Source organism: Tiliqua scincoides, chromosome 2 (genome assembly GCF_035046505.1).
Source record: "Tiliqua scincoides isolate rTilSci1 chromosome 2, rTilSci1.hap2, whole genome shotgun sequence".
NCBI lineage: Eukaryota > Metazoa > Chordata > Lepidosauria > Squamata > Scincidae > Tiliqua > Tiliqua scincoides.
In genome coordinates this window covers 71112609-71131208 of record NC_089822.1, presented here as the reverse complement: position 1 = coordinate 71131208, position 18600 = coordinate 71112609, and the positions used below count along the sequence as shown (strand labels likewise).

Below are 18600 nucleotides of genomic sequence, written 5' to 3'. Positions count from 1 at the left end.
ATGGGTAATTAATTACACAACAAGAAACACATTTAATACCTTAGTTCAGCTGTCCTGGCTTGCATGAAGACATATGAATAAAGAACTCTTGCAAGCAACTCCTTCAGGTTCTTACTGTAGTATCACCTGCAAGTGCTCCCAATTGTTTGCTCTAAAGCCTTGTTTCCCAAACTGTGGGTTGGGACTCACCAGTGGGTCGTAAGTTGATTTTTTGTGGGGTCATGAAAAGTTTCTGAACTTTTTTCTTTTTAACTTTGCAAGTACCCTTGGCTGGTTTTCAGAAGAACATCAATAGCTAGAATGCTAACAGTTTAGGTAGGAAGGAAGTAATCTTCATACCACAAATTAAAATGTTCACATTTTTTAATTTTCTCTAGTAATGAGCATGCCATTGATCACGTGTGAACCCAATTTCAGCCTTCTGTCTTGCCTGGAAGTCCCTAACAGCATGTCTTGTTCAGCCTTCTGGGTACACTAGAATGACGGTAAATATTTGAGGGAACAGTCCATTGCTAGGGACAGGCTAGCAAATGTCTACCCATGCATACTACAAGTAAAGCTGGCAGCCTCAGACCCCAAAGACAATATATTAATTATAATAAGATACTATATTATTAATAATAAAAATATTTTTCTTTCTAGATTTCTTTTTGTCTCATGAAAGAGAGACATGGGTCATGATAGATTTGTTTTAAAAAGTGGGTCCTGGTGCTAAAACATTTGGTAAGCACTGCTCTAAAGGCAAAAATATACTTTTAATGTCTGCAGATGCAAGAGCTGAAATAAAAGGTGAATCAGACGAAGACCAGCAATTACTGAACAATGAGCTCATAGGTTTTATGAATACTGTAAGGTTGTAGTTTAACTAGTTAAACTAGTGGAAGTCACTAATTATGAAGTCACTAATTACAGCCTTCGGTCAAAAGGGATTCAGATCTGGAATTTCACTGTCCACCAGCATAGAGGTGTTGATCTATGGAATGGTGGAAGACTGGGAATGGGAATCCTCTACTAAATGGTCACATCAGTAGGAATCAAAACTTGCTAAATCAACATTAACAAAGCCTTGGCTATATCTAATGCCTTTTTTGTATGTTTCTTTTTTATTGTTGCAAATCTTACAGACATTAGCGCTCTGTTGAATAAAAGAATGTCACACACATAAATACATCACAACAAAAATAAATAAATAAAAAATTTCAGATTCCCCAAATCACTGTAGCTGCACTACAGAGAAGGGGAGGGGGGGCAGAGACCTGTGACACAAGTCTGAAAAATTACATTCAGTAGATGTGCAGTGTCAACATTCCAGGCTCATGTTTTTATATATATACACATTTTTTATATATATACTGTATATATATATTTATATATAGAGCTCATCACATAAAGTGTTTACAAAGAACAATATTGTTACAAATACAATACTATACTTCTCCCAATGCTTTCAATAATTTCTATTCACCCTCTTTACAGAACAATAATACAACTTCATATTCCTTATTTAGTACTGTGCTTGTCTCTCTCTCTATATATATGAACACACTTGCCATCTTCAGGCAAAATTTCTTTTTATTCCTGGAAGTACAAAGAAGCCCCCTTCCCCACCCCCAAAAGCTTGCACCTGGGACATCCCAAAGCATACTGCAAATTATAATGTGATTCAAACATTTACTGGAAAAATGGTAATCCAAGAGGTAATTTCAACCTTATCATAAACATGGAAAATTGAATAAAGAGGGCCATATCATCCTTGCTGGATGTTTGCAAACTACAAGGAGTGTAGAATCCAAAAATAATGTCAATTTCCTACATTAATAACTACTTATCTAAGATCAATTTAACACTCAAATTTTCTCAGCTTTTAGTCCATGTTCCCTTTCTCACCTTTCAGTCAAATAAATGTTCCCAAGTTAACGCCTAGGACCAGTTACAAAACTAGCTTTGTGGATATTCTCAGGAAGGCAGTTCACAAGTCAGATTCCCACATATGCAAGCTGCAGCCACACAGCTAAATGGACAAACTTCTGTATGAAGAACTGGGTTGTATGTAGACAGACGGCAACGATATCTGTGGTTGTGACTTTTCCCAGCTACTTCAACCATGGGAACTGGCCTGGTGCACGTTAGTGTTCCTCCCCATGCAACAGTGGGTAGAAGGACTATAGTTCTCCCAGGTTTCTGAACCAATGTGCAAACATGTTATGATAAGGAATAATGGCAGGCCAGAGAAGCGATTTAAGACACAGCTTATTTGTCTCTAACATATAGTCTGAAAAATATTAACGGTGATCCAAATTACAGACATGTCCTCAAGTTATGGACATGTTCAAGTTTTCACAAGTATCTGATTTTTTAAAAAATCTATCCACCTTATTCCCATTGGTAACCTAATGCCTTGGGTCTAACTCTCATTGAAGTCTGAAATATCTTGTGTAAACCTAAAATAGAAGTAAATTCGATCTGGGAGTTACCTCTACTAAGCATAGCTGGACTCTCAACATGAGCTTTTCATTCAAGCAATGTCTGGGAAAACTGCTCTGCATAAAAAGTGGACTTAGAACAAGGTGGAGCATGGTCTTGGTGAAAAGAAAGGGAACGAACTTGAAGAAGGATGATGCCTTTAAATGAAAGAAAATGCAACAGGCTGGTAGGAAGAACTGGTGAAATATGCCACGTGTTATTCAATTAGATATACCGCATATTGTATCTACAATTGTTCCAATATATATGTATTTGGAAATTTCTGAAAGAATTGTTCATGTGGTCTTTATGGTTGATGTCGGTCATTAAAGAATGGCATTTACTGGTTGCTCTCAATCTAGGTAGCTGGGAATCAGGAGGGAAGGCACCAGGCAGGCCCATTAATGAGACCAACTGAGACAGTTGCATCAGGCAACAGATTGGTGAGGGTGTGCTCCTGTCAGTCTTCTCTACTGTTCCTCCTCTTCCTCCCACTTGGAAAATGAGGAATGGGATAGAGCAAAAGAGGAAGTGTGAAGGAAGAAAGTGGTGGGTTAGAGAACCTCTGGCACTCTAGCCCACTATTCCCCTCTCCTCCATAGTTCTACTTCACTCCGTCCCCCTTTTCCATCCAGGAATTGGGCAGAGCAGAGGCTGGCAGACTACCAAGTAAGGGTGGCGCAGCATCTGACATGTTGCCTCAGGTATCAGGAGGTCTTGGGCCAGTCCTGGAAGAAAATACACAAAAACACAGAGAGAGACACACACACAGACAGACAGACACAGACAGACAGACAGACAGGGGAAAACTTTGAAAAGTACACAGGAAAAAAGTTATATTGCCCGAAGTGGCAACATACTATTACAATAGTATGACAAATACTATTCTCTCTTTTTGTATTTAATCTAGGTGCCTTCAGATTACTAACACACTATCAGTATTTACTAATACTGATGCTAGTACTAATGCTAATGCTATTCTCTTTGAAATTTGAGTCTATTTCACAGTTTGGAATCCCATTTCCTTGAGAAAAATAGATTAATTCTGCTGGGTTTTTACAGCAAACAAATTGAGTTCCTAGTAGTAGTAGTAGTAGGTCATTGTATGTGTCACTGCAGTATTCTTAGTACCAAGGGGAATTCCCCACACACACACTCTTCTCCTGCCCTCTATTTTAGAAGTAAAAATTCAACCCTTGCTTACTGCCCTTAATCCATGTAGAAACGATGTAAAAGACACATATAAAATCCACTTGGTATATGTGTCTCTGCATTTTTCTGGCTTTTGAATCCTCAGAACAAAAGGTGTCCACTTTGTTCATATGCGTCTCACTACATCTATAAAACAGTTAGTTGCGAAACAATTTGGAAAACAGCTGATTTAATTAAGCTGAAGAACATAAGTGCTAAAAGAAATCAATTTCATTTTGTTTTGAACATAAGAACAGCCCCACTGGATCAGGCCATAGGCCCATCTAGTCCAGCTTCCTGTGTCTCACAGCGGCACACCAAATGCCCCAGGGAGCACACCAGATAACAAGAGACCTCATCCTGGTGCCCTCCCTTGCATCTGGCATTCTGACATAACCCATTTCTAAAATCAGGAGGTTGCGCATACAATCAGGAGGTTGCGCATACAAATTTTGCTTATGTATAATTTTGAGAATGTATAACAAACTTTATAAACTTTATTTATTATATATATTTATAAATGTAATATCCCTTTCCTGGAGCTCCCATTGTCTCTCACCCAGTTTGCTTACCATGCCTTACTCTTCTTAAGCTTCTCTACAACTACAGCAGGACTATTCACTGAGCCCCAACTTGCAGCCAGTTTAAGCAAGTACAGCCTGATCCTGTGCAGAATTAGACAAACTGAGGGCGCCCAATCCTATTAAACTTTCCAGCACTGATACAGCTGCAATGCAGGTCTAAGGTAACAAACTTTCCCTTAGTTAAGCAGGCCTCTATGACTGCCTTCCCACCACAAGATGCAGCACACATCTCATTGGCATGGCTGCATCAGTGCTGCAAAGTTGGATAAGACTGGACCCTGATTTCACTAGCTTAGCTACACCTAACTGCACAGGACCATCTTGGCTTGCTACAGTTTTTTTTTTTACCAAACATGCCTTTTCACTACAACAGCTACATAGGCTCATGGAACATAATTAAGTACAGCTCTTTTGTGAACAAAGAAAGAGAGTTAATATGCTAGTCTCCCCACTATTCCAAAGTTATGTTGTCACTTTAAGTGATTGAATGTTTCATCATAGCACCAGCTGTTCTCCCTCCCAGAGCTTCTGTTTCATGTAGGGCAGGGTGGTCTAACTTCCAATAGCTGGGAAGGGCACACAACCCTGGCATCACCTCCCGAGTGTGCAGACATGGAAGTAATTGGTGTGATTATGTCACCACCAATTACTTCTGGGGTCTGAGCTGCTGAAGTTCCTCAGCAGGCGTAGACAGCAGGAGGTGGACATGGAGGTTGGTGTGGCAGCACTTTTCAATCTCCCAGCTGCACCATTCTGGCTTCTTCTTCTCCAAAGAGCTGTCCAAGGAAGAAGCTGGAATGGCGTGGCAGGGAAATAAAAAAACTGCGGAAGTGGGAGGAGATGTGGTTGGTGGTTGTGGTGGGTTTTTGAGGGCCACCAAAAAGCCTCGTGGGCTACCCTGATGTATCCACAGAAAACACCCATGCAGGGCACTGAATCCCAGGAGTACACCATTATACGTATATGTGTGAATATTCATGCAAAATGCAGACATTCCAATCTTTCCCAATACATCAGTGCTGTCCTGAACAATGAATTGTCTGTGAACAAAATATTATTTTGTATTTCCTTTTCCACAACACAAACATTAGGCAAACCAGAAGGGCAGCTGATAGTGCAAGCCTATTCCCCAAGTCTGTTGTGCTGGCTCCTGGCCATCCTGGTCGCAATGACTCGTGAGGAGCATAGGCCAGAGCACATCCATGCGTTGGCCTCGTGGAGTTGGTGCGGCACCCAAATGTGGTATGTGCCGGCCTGGGCAGACCAGCACGGGGTGGAAGAGGATGGTGGGAGAGTGGACTGGGGGTGGGGAGGGGGCATTTGTGGGCAGGGGGAAGGCATTCCAGGTGGCAGATTGGGTCTGAGTGGGGGGATGGGACCTGAAGCAGCAGCCCAGGTCAGATAGTAACTTACACAGGTTGCTCACATTTGCAACCGTGCAATCGCGGGCCCAGATCTCAGTAGCCCCATAGGGCTGTGTGGGGCATTTCTTGGGGTAAGGGGAATAAAAATCTCCTTACTCTGAGTTGCGCTCCAGCCCCAACCCACCTTACACTGGATGCAGCGTAGGCCTGTTGGCCTGCCAGTTCCAGGGCAAGTTAGGATTGCACCCTGAATTAGTTTGCAGTAGCAAAACCAACCAAGGATCCTGGCACACTTTTAAAACAGTGTTGCAACGAAGCTTTTGTGAGCTCTATTTCAAAAAGGCTTATACCGCAACAAATGTATTGAACTTATACTTTTCCATAGAACTTAAACTTTTGCTACAAAATACTACCGTTGACTGACCTCCTTTATTTTAAATACCATGACCAAAACATTTTGGAACACTCTTTTTCATTGCACAAGCATCTACAGTAAGTGAACATACCCTTTTAGCACCCCATGTGTGGGATCAACTTTACATATATTTATATATATATATTACAAAATAAATTAAATTTATACCCTTCCACTATTCCATTAATGCTGTGGTCCAAAATTAAAGAGAATAGTCTTTTTAAAAAAATGAAATAAAAACTTTTGGACCAAAGATATGTTAAAAGTAAACCGGCTCAGGATAACAAAAGAATTTAGAACTGTATGCAGAATTTTTAGGGGAAAAAAATCATAAATATCAAGCATACAGTTTTAAAACGTGACGACCAATCAGCCCACGAACATGTACATACTTACACATACAGAAAATGAAAAAGCTTAGAAAGTCAAGATCTGACAGCACACTCTCCCCCTCCCCCGTTGGGTATTTAGAATATCATCACTCAACCATAGAAAGAAAGTAGGGAATAGAAAAGCCATTTGCAAAAATCATGCTGCACCTAAAAAATAAAGGTCTTCTGGGAAAAGGAGAGAAAGGCTTACATCCTAGGGAGCATATCTCCCATAGGCAATGTGAACGTTAGTCCCAGAGGATTTTCAGCATGGGATAAACATCATCTCTGAGGCAACATTCTCCTGTTATACAGGTGCTGAAGTACATTAGGAAAGCATTACTCCTCTAAAAGAGATTAAGGCTGCAATCCTAAACAGACTTACCTGGGAGTAAGTCATACCAAATTCAATGGGGCTTACTTTCAAGGAGGTATGCATAGGATTACACTATATGTTTCCTTTTTCAAACATAAAACGTTTCCTTGGGGGAAAATTAGCATCTTGGTGCTTTCCTAACATACGCAGCACAGCTACTTTACAGGAAAAAAAGGTCAACATTCCTTACACCACTCCAAGAGGAGAATTTCATCCTATGGTTTGACCTATTTGGTAAAAAGAGCGTTCTAATTTATTTCTGTTCAAGGTACTTGTGTCTTCTCTCTCACAGGCACAGAAGCATAAAATGAAATAGCTTGGACAAGGGGTGTGTGTGTGTGTGAGTGAGTGAGTGAGAGAGAGAGAGAGAATGAGTGAGTCAGTGAGGGGGGAGAGAGAAAGAAAGAAAACTTGGTTATTATTTTTCTGTTCTGTGAAGAATTACACAAAACTCTAATAGCAAAAGGTAACCATATACTTTAACCAACAGTAAAAAGCAACCAAAAATGTCATCTAGTACACAGCAGAACGTTAAAAGGTTGGGGAAGAGAAAGAGAGAGAGAGAGAGAGAGATGTTGCTGCTGACACCAAAATGCAGCACAAGAAAACACAACCACTAATGAGGAAAAAATGTCCTCCATGCACACTGGAAAGGAGAGCTTCAGATGTAAACTGGTTGTTCCTGTGCAGTCAAGAGCCTATACATGGCAGCTGGCATGGTCTTCATATGAATCTGGAAGAAAGAAAGTATAAACAAATAATAATCAGGTCGGATCCTCCTATGCTTTTCAGAAAATAGTAATTATTGTAAAAAAAAGAGAAGCTGTACATTTTATCTTGGTGTGTAAGGGGGATGTTCAACAAAAGGGGAAAGGAAGCCACCAAGGGGACATTACTTGAATGTGTTTTCACACTTGTGCAAAGGCTGCAACCCCCTTCACAGTAGAAAAATCTCAAGGAACTCAGCAGGACTTGCTTGTGAGTAAGCATGCATTGGACTGGGTTGCACAAAATATAAGTAGATGCCAAGATCACCCAAATGAAAGACAGTGTGGTATAAGGCTATAGTTTTAAACCTTTCCCAATGTGGGGCTGACCTTTAACCTCAGTCTGCAACATGGAACTCATTGTTATTTATCGTTTATAGTTTGCAAAATGACTATTCTTTTTTATCTTCCTCTCTTTCTCTTTCCCTCATCTTCCAGAGAACCTTAAATTACAACCCTGCAAAAGATAAAAATGGTGGCAGTGACACTGATTTGAACCAACTTTGGTTCAAATTCAGGCTCAAGGCCAAAGCTCATGTGGGTTGCCTTGGTGAAGTTATTATCTGCTAGTTCAGGGCTTTTCAAACTGGGGCGTCTTGATGTTCCAGCCTGAGGGCCCTGACCTCTTTCCCCTTAAGGGGTAGGGGCAGCCAGGAGGCAGGGAGGAGTCAGTGATGCGATCCCCAGGATTGCGCTGGTCAAGGGGCTTCAGGGGCTTGGCTGTACTTACCAGAGCTTCCTGCAGCCTCCCGGGGATGCGGAGAGCCCTGCATGACTACCTGTAGGGCTCCCTGATGCTTCAAAAGTGAAAGTGGAGCAATCGTGCTCCACTTCCGGTTTAGCGGAGATGGGTGCAGTCGCTCCACTTTCACTTCTAAAGCATTGGAGAGCCCTGCAGATGGTCGTGCAGGGCTCCCCATACCCCCGGGAGGCTGCAGGAGGCTCTGGTAAGTACAGCCAAGCCCCTGAAGCCCCCTGACCAGCGCAATCCTGGGGATCGTGTCTCTGCCTTCCCCCGCCCCCTCCTCCCACCCCCGCAATGACTTAGAGTGGTTCAAACCCTCCTAGAGAGTTTGAAAACCGCTGGGCTAGTGCCTCTTACTTCATGAAATTCACATGAGGATGAGCTGACTACATGAACAAATGCCCTGGGCGACTTGGAGGAAAAGCAGAATGAATATGTGACAAATGCTTACACAGCTACAAGTGTGACCATTCATCACCTTTCCTGAGGAGGCGCTAGTCTCAATAAAAACAATATCACACATTCCAGAAAGGGCCAGGCCACCCTCATTTGCCAGTACTTTCATTTGGTTGATGACAACAAAGACAATGAACCAAAAACTGAGTTGTTTCAGCTCCTACCTCACCAACAGCATTGGAGAGGATGTGAACAATCTTTTCATGAGGTGTTGCTACAACACTTTGCCCATTTATTTCAATAATTCGGTGGCCGACTCGTACTCCTCCTCGTTCTGCAATCCCTCCTCGCATAAGGCTACAGATCTGGAAAACCAAAGACCACATGTCAAATAAAGACCACATACAGTGCTTGGTGTGGAAATGGCAACATTGTAGATACTGTATTTCAGGCAGACTTCAGGATTTTTTCATAGGTGTCTAATTCTCTTTTACCTGCTACATTACATTGCATGCATGGAATGTCTATTGCCAATGAAGTATCACACATAGTCTTCACCTCCAAATGCAATAATGAAGGTAATTCACACAGTCAACGGAAAATAGTTCAGGAACATTCACCTCCTATTTGGTAAGCAAGTAATATAACATGAAGGTGAGCATGCTGAAGTCCAACAGTGTGGAGGCCCTGTTTGTGAGATCTTTCCCCTTTTAAAAGGGTGGGGCAGAGATTGTGTGAGCTGGTTCTCCAAGCAGATGTTGGTACAGACCACAAGACCCATACATTGTATCATCTGCATTGACAGGTAAGAGGGATAGCTCTCACCACACATGGAACACCCGCCATGGCTTATTGCACCAGCTCACTGGCTAACCTCACACACACCCCTCCTTGCATTCAACATTAACCTATAGGAGCAAATGGTGAACATGAGGAGAGTTTCCAGGGTTTTCAATTGTGGGGAGAAATTCTTCTTGCACTCAGGATTTGCCTCTGCAGATGTACAAGGGCCCCAGGGAGGGCTGTATGTGTGTTTAGCCTGTACAGTAGTGGAAGGGGGCACAGTTAGCAGAGTCTTGCTTAAGTCCCCCATGAGCTTGTTATCCACAGAAAGCAAATTTCTGAGCAGAACTAGATATAACAGAAATTGAAAAAAAGCAATTTAGGCAAAGCTTGTAGCATATAACAAAGTTATATGATACCACTGGAGATGCTGAAACACAAGAACGCATCTTAAATAGGACACATTTGCAGATTTTTCTTTTTGTTCAGGAACCATGTATCAATTCCATATCATAATCAGGAATTATTCTTGGCACCTCTTTTCAATACCAGGGATCACATTTACCTAATCACAAACTGCTTCAACATGACTTTTGCATTCTTCTTGTATATTCCCAGCCCCTCACATACAACAGTCGAACACCCATTAACTCGAACTTCGTGAGTCATAATGACATCTCAATCACATTAATCACATGTTTCCACAGATTAATTCCAGATGTTATTTATTATAAGCTTATAAAGATTTACACCGGGTCCTCAGTATTGTCTTGACCTATTGTGTAGGTCTGTGTAGGTGTTTTGACTGTTATCCTATATACAAGTATGTAAGTGCTAACTGCCTTTGAAATCAGTTGTTTTATTCCAGAAAAAGTCTGTGGAGACAGGAGTGCCTCTCCCAGCCCCAAAATTCAAGGGTACCAAGTACTACTTACAATGCCATTCTGTACACTGAAGCCTAGCTGATATCTGAGGTCTGGTCTTCTGATGAGGACAGTCGTTACAGGAGGACATCTCACTATGTTCAGTTTAACCCTGGCTTGGTTTTTCAAACCCTTTAACACAATACAGTAGAGAGAATTTTAAGTCCTATAAAAAGGTGGTTGGACATAAACACAGGAAGGGAATAGTAACAATGCTTTTCTATCTGCAGGAAATGTAGTGAAAGCCAAGAAGGATGGAGTGACAATGTATGAGGAACTAGGTGGGTTGCTGTTAATACAGCCTGACCCCCCTTCACCTAGGACAAATGTGGACTTTATGACAATTTCAGGCTATCATACTTTGGACCATTACAACTTACTTAAAACCAGTGACCCAACTTTTAAAACCAGTGACCCAACTTTTTAAACATGACATAGCTAAATGCAACATTTCCATTCTAGCAAGTATGGAAAGTGCAAAAAGGATCTTTATATTGACCTTTTGCAAAAACAAGAAAAACACATTCAACTGAAGTGACTGCCTGTATTCCTAGATCTATTCAGGTGCCGAGCATTTTCCTTTTAGGGCTTAGTTCTCCTGCATCCAGCATCCTGACCTACCTCTCAATACTCACAAGGGGTTGTTTATGAAATGAACCCCGGAGAGCAGCAAATGTCAAAGTGTTTTCTCTCTTCTTGCCTCCAAATATACTCGTGCTCAGCTAGCTTGTTAATCAGGCAAGGAGGCTGCCAAGAAGCCAGCATGCATGTGGATGTGGGAAGCAAACACAGCAAATAAAAATACAACCCTATCATGAGAAAAGGCCATTCTGCAGCCATCTGGCAGGCAAAGAAACATCAGGCCTGAAGACATTTTCATTCCACTTTATCGCTTCTACTTTTGGGTGGTTGGGTTTTATTTATAGCCCCAAATTCAGTCTCAAACATCATCTGTGCACCATATGTCTGTCCATTAGCCTTGTTAGTGAGGAAAAGCAGTCCCAAAGTGTTGTGTATATGTGTGTCTATTCCACAAAGAATCCAAAAAAGACCAGTTGTGCTACTAGCAAGCACCCTTTTTGTTCTATTTACTCATTTTTTTTTTTAAAAAAAAGACAGATAGATAGTATCAGTTCTTGTTATAAAACACTGACAAACTTATTTTATTTACAGATATTTAGAAGCTACATTCCTGTAAGGGTTGAACTGTATATTGTATCTAACACATCTTTATACCTTGAACAACTCAGCACATTCTACCAGCCGTAAACCTTTGTTAGGATTCGACCATAGATCAACCACTTTCTGAAACCTGCCAGCAAGGTAGGGGCAGAACCATTGAAGCAATAGTGCTCTTAATTCCCAACCTGGCCAGAAAGCCCAGAAGAATAGCATGTTCAATGTAATCAAAAGCCATTTGACGATCTAGTTGAATCATAATCTCTCTGTCTCCGTTCCATCACAGGTCATCCACAAAAGCAACCAAGTTCATTTCAATGCCAAACCTAGGCTAGAAGCTGGTACAAAATATGGCTAGAAAACCTGCATCCTTCCTAACCACTTGGAATTGAGCTACCACTACACATTCAAGCTCTGTATCTCAAAAAGGAAATTTGCCACTAGCCAACAGACGGAACAATCCTAAACAACTTTCCAGCACAGGCATAGCTGTGTCAGTGGGGTTTGTGCTGCATCCTGCAGTTGGAACAGTTATGGAGGCCTCCTCAAGGTAAGGTAATGTTTGTTCCCTAACCTCAGAGCTGCATTGCCCTTACTCAGTGCTGGAAAGTTGGTTAGGATTGTGCCCAGAATACCATACTTTGAATAGCAAGGATACAATGCTACTATACTCAAATTCACAAATGTCACTGGCTTTCAGGGGAACTGAGACCTTGTAAATGACTAAGGGTCCAATCCTATACAGTGTGTTCTGGCTCACCGCCGGTGCGCACTGTCACAAACGTTGCTGGCTGGCACCAGGCTAGCGCTGGTGGAGAACCAGAGGTCTGCTGCTTGGCAATCACGCAGAACGCTGGGTAGCGGAAAAGTACTCGTAGGTTGGAGCAAGGTGGGAAGGAGGTGTTCTGGGGCCAGGGGAGGTGGAGGTTTGGGAGGAGGCATTCCAGGAGAGGGAGGCAGGACCGGATCCTGAGCCTCTGTGTTGGACCGACCACCCAACATGGAGGCTCTGTATTCTGCATCGACCCTTGGGTCATTGTGGAATTGAGTAGCACCATTGCGGGGCTACTTGCTTAACCCAGGGAAAGGTGACAAAAGTCCCCTTCCTCCGAGGAGGTGGCAGCAGCTGCCTGAGGCATGCTAGATGCAGCGGCAGCCATTTTCAGCGCCGCTACAGTCCCGCGCACCAGGCAGCTCAGGATTGGGCTGTAAGATTGCAGCCTATACTCTTACTATCATTATTGTATGTTAGAATGAATGTAACAGAGATACATAGATATACAGAGATATAACAGACTATTGCTAAATGAACATCAGTGAAAGGCAGATCACAAGTAGAATTCAACAATAATAATTTCACTGTGTTCTCTTATTTCACACAAAACATCTAACACTTTTTGTTAACAGCCACCATTCTTGGAAATCACAGAATCCATTTCAGCAGCATAATGAAGTGTCTAGTTTGCGACTTTGAATCTTGCTGCACCTGCATATACACAGTTCAGAAGTAAACACACAAAGCTTCAGATAAGTTTACACATTCAGGTGCCCAAAATCTTCTGCGGGACTGTTAGGGACTTCAAGCAGTCCCCATGACAACCGACAGATGCTGCAATGAAAGCAGGACACTGCATGTGAGAGACTGCGGGGTCTCTATAACAACAAGATAGCAGCTGTATTTCTCCTCGAGATATAAAAAGTGAGGGCAGGAGTTTTCAAATCTAAATTGGGCCTCTACATTTGGAAGCAGGGCAATAAAAGGAAGAAGGGAAATAGCAAAGCTGCAATTAGGCTAAAAAAAATTAAGAATTTAGGAGAAGAGTGATAGGATAGTTAATCATAACCAAAAACGAGAACTGTAAAAGGAACAACACTACAATAGCCACAGACCATGATCTAGAGCAGGGGTGTCCAAAGTTTTTGGCAGGAGGGCCACATCATCTCTCTGACACAGTGTCAGGGCCGGGGGGGGGGAAGAATTAATTTACATTTAAAATTTGAATAAATTTACATAAGTTTACATAAATGAATATATTAAAGATGAACTTATAAGAATGAATGATGGTCTTGCAATAGCTCAAGGCCTTGCACAAAGCAAGGCTGTCCTTTCCTTTGCTGCCGCTACTGCATCACAGACATGAAACAGCAAGCAATGGAGGAAGCCTTGATCCCACAGCTCACGCGAGAGGTCAAACAGTTGCCCTCACACTGAGAGCAGTTGCGTCAGGCCAGTGAGGGCTCCAACAAATCTCCAGAGGGTCAGAGGCTCATTGGAGACTGGGGGCTCCCTGAGGGCCACATTGAGAGGCCTCGAGGGCCACAAGTGGCCCCAGGGCTGGGGTTTGGGCACCCCTGATCTAGAGCAGTAATTTGCAATCACTGTGTTGCTGCACACTGGTGTGCCATGGATGGTCTGTAGGTGTGCCGCAGGAGTTTGGGAGAGGGTTATTTATTAGTTGAGGCACTGAGGAATGTGTGGGCCAGTGTGGTTTGCCTTATCAATTATCAAAAAATGATGGTATGCCTTGACCATTTTAGCAAGTTTAGTGCCATAAGATGAAAAATGGTTGAAAATCACTGATCTCAAACAACATAACTAAGATGTAGTCCATTACCAATTGCAGATATGGGATTCCATAATGGTTATATGCTACTTTTAGGACAACTGCAGGGAAGCAACAATGAAAGAGGGATACATCTTCATCTCCTGCTTGTGGGCTATCCAAAGACAAATGCTGGGTTTCTACAAAAAACAATACAGTGGACTAGATGGGCCTTTGGCCTGATCCAGCATGCTTTTCCTATGATCCATTGGTCTGCTGTTGGGCGTGAAGACAACACACACACACACACCCCATTAAGTAGAGTGAATACAAATCGACTCCTGTACTCAAACATCATCTCTTTCTCTGCTGCCAAAGAGCTGGTACCCTTGATCCCCACTATTTATGTAAGTGTGCTCAGGACCTTTTTTCAACTTCATTGCCTTTTCTGTACCTTTATGATACTCTGGCATGTGGACAGCGGTAGGCCAACCAAGCTAGTTCCATTGATTGACATGATCTGGTCTCCTATATTCAGCTTTCCAGACTTCTCAGCTGGTCCTCCATGCATCATATTGGCAATGATAACTGTAGGCAAGATGGATCCCCATCCAGACTCTACAATCACCACACCCAGAATTTCTCCCTTTTGCTTCTCAATGAAGACCTGAATTGTGAGAACAAAGAAATTATACCAGTGCTCCAAACTCAAATGAAAAGCTGCCTGTGCAAGTGCATAGACATTCACATTACCTTTTGCACCAGGAGGATTTACCACAATAAAAAGAACATATAAAGTTATTGTGCATGGAGCACAGGGGCAGTCCATCCATTACACAAGATGACATGGGTTGCATTAGTGGCAGATTGCGGGGAAGTGAGATGGTGGTGGACCGGGGGTTCCAGGCACCCCGAGTCACGGCCACTGCCACCGTCTCCCTCCAGCCTACAACATATGCAATTTGCCCTGATCGGCTTTCTACTTGCTAAAAGCCAGCAGAAAGTGGATCATCCACACCCTTACCTTGCTCTAGGCAAGGTTTCTTCAGACACAGGATTGAAGGACTTCCGATTTGATTTACAAGGACTGCGTGAACGAAAGACCTCTTTCATTTATGGAGTCTCTTTAAATCAAACCAGAAGTCCTGCACTTCTGCAACTGAAGGTATTTTGTGAGGACTTTGGTAAACACTTCTTTTCATAACTGTTATCAAGTGAACATAATTGGACTTGAGATGGCATCAGGTGGCATTCCAAGCTGTGCCATCGCTGGTGGAGCAGAATAAAGCAATGGCACACAGTATATTACTGTGGATTTAACTGCCTCCCAATTAACAGCATCTACATGCAAACATTAGCATTTGATCTATGGTATGGTATCATCAAACGTATGGAGATTTTGAAACAAGGTTTCCTGCAAATTCAGCTACATCCACAGAAGTGAAATTGTTGATTGTATTAAAACTTCTCAATCACACTACGCTGATGTACAGCACGTCGAATATTCGAAAACTGTTTCTTAAAGATAACGCATGGTATATGGTAATCAGTCCAAATTTAGTATTGTCTGTTCCCTCTAGAAAGAAAGGAAGGTATCCCAGGAGGGCAGCGAGTGTTCTGCCATATATGGATGGAAGTCATTCACAAAAAATTATAATGGCTGTATAATTGTTACCAGCTTCACATGGCTCTGGGGGATTATTAGCCTAATGGTAATGTGACTAAAATGAGGACATACGTCTTTGCAGTTTTCAGACTTAGAGAAGTGGATCAGGTCATCATTGTACATATCCTGGGTGTTGAGCAGGTCACTATACTCCTTCTGGCTCAGGTCTTCTGGATTTATTCCATTTGCCCTCAAGAATTCCTGGTAGGCCACACTAAATGCCTGGCCTATGGACTGTGCAATCAGCTGTGCCTATAAGCAGTCACCAAAGGAAATAAGAACAGGAATACAATCAAACATACCAGATTAGTTCATGACATGTGCAGTCAAAAGAACTTTAAAAAGCGGTTTTCAGACTGGTCAGAAGCTGTGAGTGGAGTGCAGCCACAAAACAGAAAGTCATAGAGGCCAAGCATCTGGTTTCCCAAGTTGGGGCCTACATGTCCTTCAGGGAGATCTGCTCTTCCTCATAGTCCTTCACTTGACATCAGCATGCAGAAAGTCAACTTGCTATTTTTATTAGCTTGCCGAAGGCCTCCTCCTCCGGGGGTGGTGGTGGTCATGGAGCTACAGCACCACACAATACAAGTAAGCATGTTTAGGTGGCTTTACTGCCCAGAAACCCAATACCTAACAGAAATGACAATGACTCTCCCACCACCACTTTGATCCTTCCTCCTGAGCCTCACACAACGATTCTTGCACCTCAAGAAAAACAGTATAGGCGTGCACCGCTTAACAACGGACTACATAACAACAGAACCTAACAAATAGGTTCTTAATGAGGCAATCAGGTCTCCCGCAGCCTGCAGCAGAATGTCTGTTTTCAGAACAAAGAGGTTCTTAATGCAAAGAAGAGGAATTTCATTTCAAGTACCCTGTGCAGCCAGCAAGTGTCTGGCAGGGAGTGTCTGTTTACACAAAGGCACTAGACTGGGTGGTATGTTTGTTTAACAATGTAATCGCATAACAGCAAGGGTAGGAGATTGTATCCCCTGTGTTAAGTGGTGCACACCTGTATTTAAGCAGCAGCCTTGTCCCCTTTTTTCAAACTGTTCCCCACCTCCATTCCAATGCTTAGGATTTGCATCTTAGGTCATCATTCAGCCTTGGGTCTTACACTTAAGAGAGGAAGATGGTGTCTGACTTTATTCTCCCTTCTCTACTCCAGACACTTGCTTCTACTAAGTCCTCTTTGCATTAATATCTTTTCTCCACTGTCTCTTGAGGAGCAGCTGATAGAAACAAAGCACGCAATCTTTATTATTCTCTCCTTCTATCCTGCTCCTATGCACCCTCTCCCATTTGCCCACTGGGGAAATCTGGGCTGGTTTCAGAGCAGGAGAAAAGGAGAACATCACCAATTCCAAATCAGAAAAAGAAAAATGAACTGCATAAAGTGTGGGGTGGGGGAGAAAATTGTATTCTGTTGTGCCTAATGCATTTTGAGTATAACAACTCTGTATTGGAGGCAATATGAGGCTATGCCAATCATAGGCCACCCCTCAAGCTAAGTAGGGTCTTCCCTTGAACCAGGATCTTGCCATAACTTTGATACATGTGCGCTTTAGTGAACTAAGAGTTCCTAGTAGTTACATTTGAGAGAGACTGAAACAACTATAAAACATGTTCCTTTTTTTTGTAATTCGAAAACATCAACAACAAGCTTCCTTACATCCTCAGATTCAAAGACATGACAGATCATTTTGTACTGCCTCTTCCCATCCTGAGAGGGATGAGACGCCTCCACGTTGTCTTGAGAATTAGATCTTGGCATTCGCCTGCGAGCCATCAATACGACTATGTTCCCAATGTCTGCAATGTACGAAATGGTCCTCAGAGGATGATCCATCATAGTTTCCTAGGGGGAAAAAAAATTCTTATATATTATATATTAGCTCTGACATTCAACGATTTAAGAATAGTGCTATTTAGTATGCACAAACACTTACATTTTCTGAATTAAAGGGAATTTTCATCACCTCTTATAAAAGCAAAGAAGAGGGGAATTTCCCACCTGCCAGATCTGAAATTCTGGCAATATGAAGTCAGGATCTCTGGGCCTCTTTGCACAGTACTGTATATAAACCTAAAACAGCTTATTAAGCTGTTGGGTCCCCTGTTGGGTCAAGGGAACCTAGCTAATATGTTTGGCCTAGCCTGGCTATAAATGCATTACCTTTGATACTACATATTTCAATACACAAGACAACATGCCTATTTAAACCTACTGTGCTGTAAGGAGATGTGTTTGTTTCTGGTGAGTAAGACAGGATTACAGACTCTTATCGAACATAAACAGCTTAGTTTTGAGTTTAAAAAAACTGTTTCAAATACCTCTAGTTATAAGTCAGTTAAAAACCTAACTAACTTCCTCTGCTAACTTGTATTTGTTGGTATATAACTTGCACTCACCTCCAGACCTTTCCAAGGTGAATGGTGGCAAGAATAAATAAATATAGGAGGGTGGCAGGGAGCATTTGTGATACGAACAAAGGCTAACTAAGTAAACAAAACATGAATGATTCTATTTGAAACAGGTTTGGAAAGCAACAAATTGTTGCTTCACTCGGAGCCAAAGCAAATGCTTATTAAATGCATTTGTTTTTGTTCTTTTTTAACAAACAGAGCTTAGAGAAGACCTCGGAGGTTCAGGGCCATGTCAGAGGGCATGGGGGCTTACACACTTTGTCGTGTCCCCCCCCCACAGTTCCACTTGCAATCACACACCCCCATGCGTGCTAGTTTAATGAGAAAAGTGGCTTTCAGTTGTTTTTCTCATTAAGTATTGCCAGGGGAGCAGAAAGGGATATGTCATTAGGATCAAAACTGCA

The 18600-nt window shown here is 42.2% G+C and overlaps 1 protein-coding gene across 2 annotated transcripts in view; it reads right to left on the bottom strand.

The window, feature by feature from the left end:
* Window positions 1–4925: 4925 nt before the first annotated feature.
* The window catches only part of APBA1 (amyloid beta precursor protein binding family A member 1), a 48543-nt gene continuing 34868 nt past the window's right edge, over window positions 4926–18600 (bottom strand). For both annotated transcript variants that reach the window (XM_066616406.1, XM_066616407.1), the window contains 6 exons: window positions 17442–17627; window positions 15839–16018; window positions 14555–14767; window positions 10391–10510; window positions 8897–9037; window positions 4926–7497 (listed from right to left, as the gene is read on the bottom strand). In XM_066616406.1, coding sequence (XP_066472503.1) covers window positions 7426–7497; window positions 8897–9037; window positions 10391–10510; window positions 14555–14767; window positions 15839–16018; window positions 17442–17627 — 912 coding nt within the window. In that variant the 3' untranslated portion in view covers window positions 4926–7425. The remainder of the gene's footprint in view (window positions 7498–8896; window positions 9038–10390; window positions 10511–14554; window positions 14768–15838; window positions 16019–17441; window positions 17628–18600) is intronic.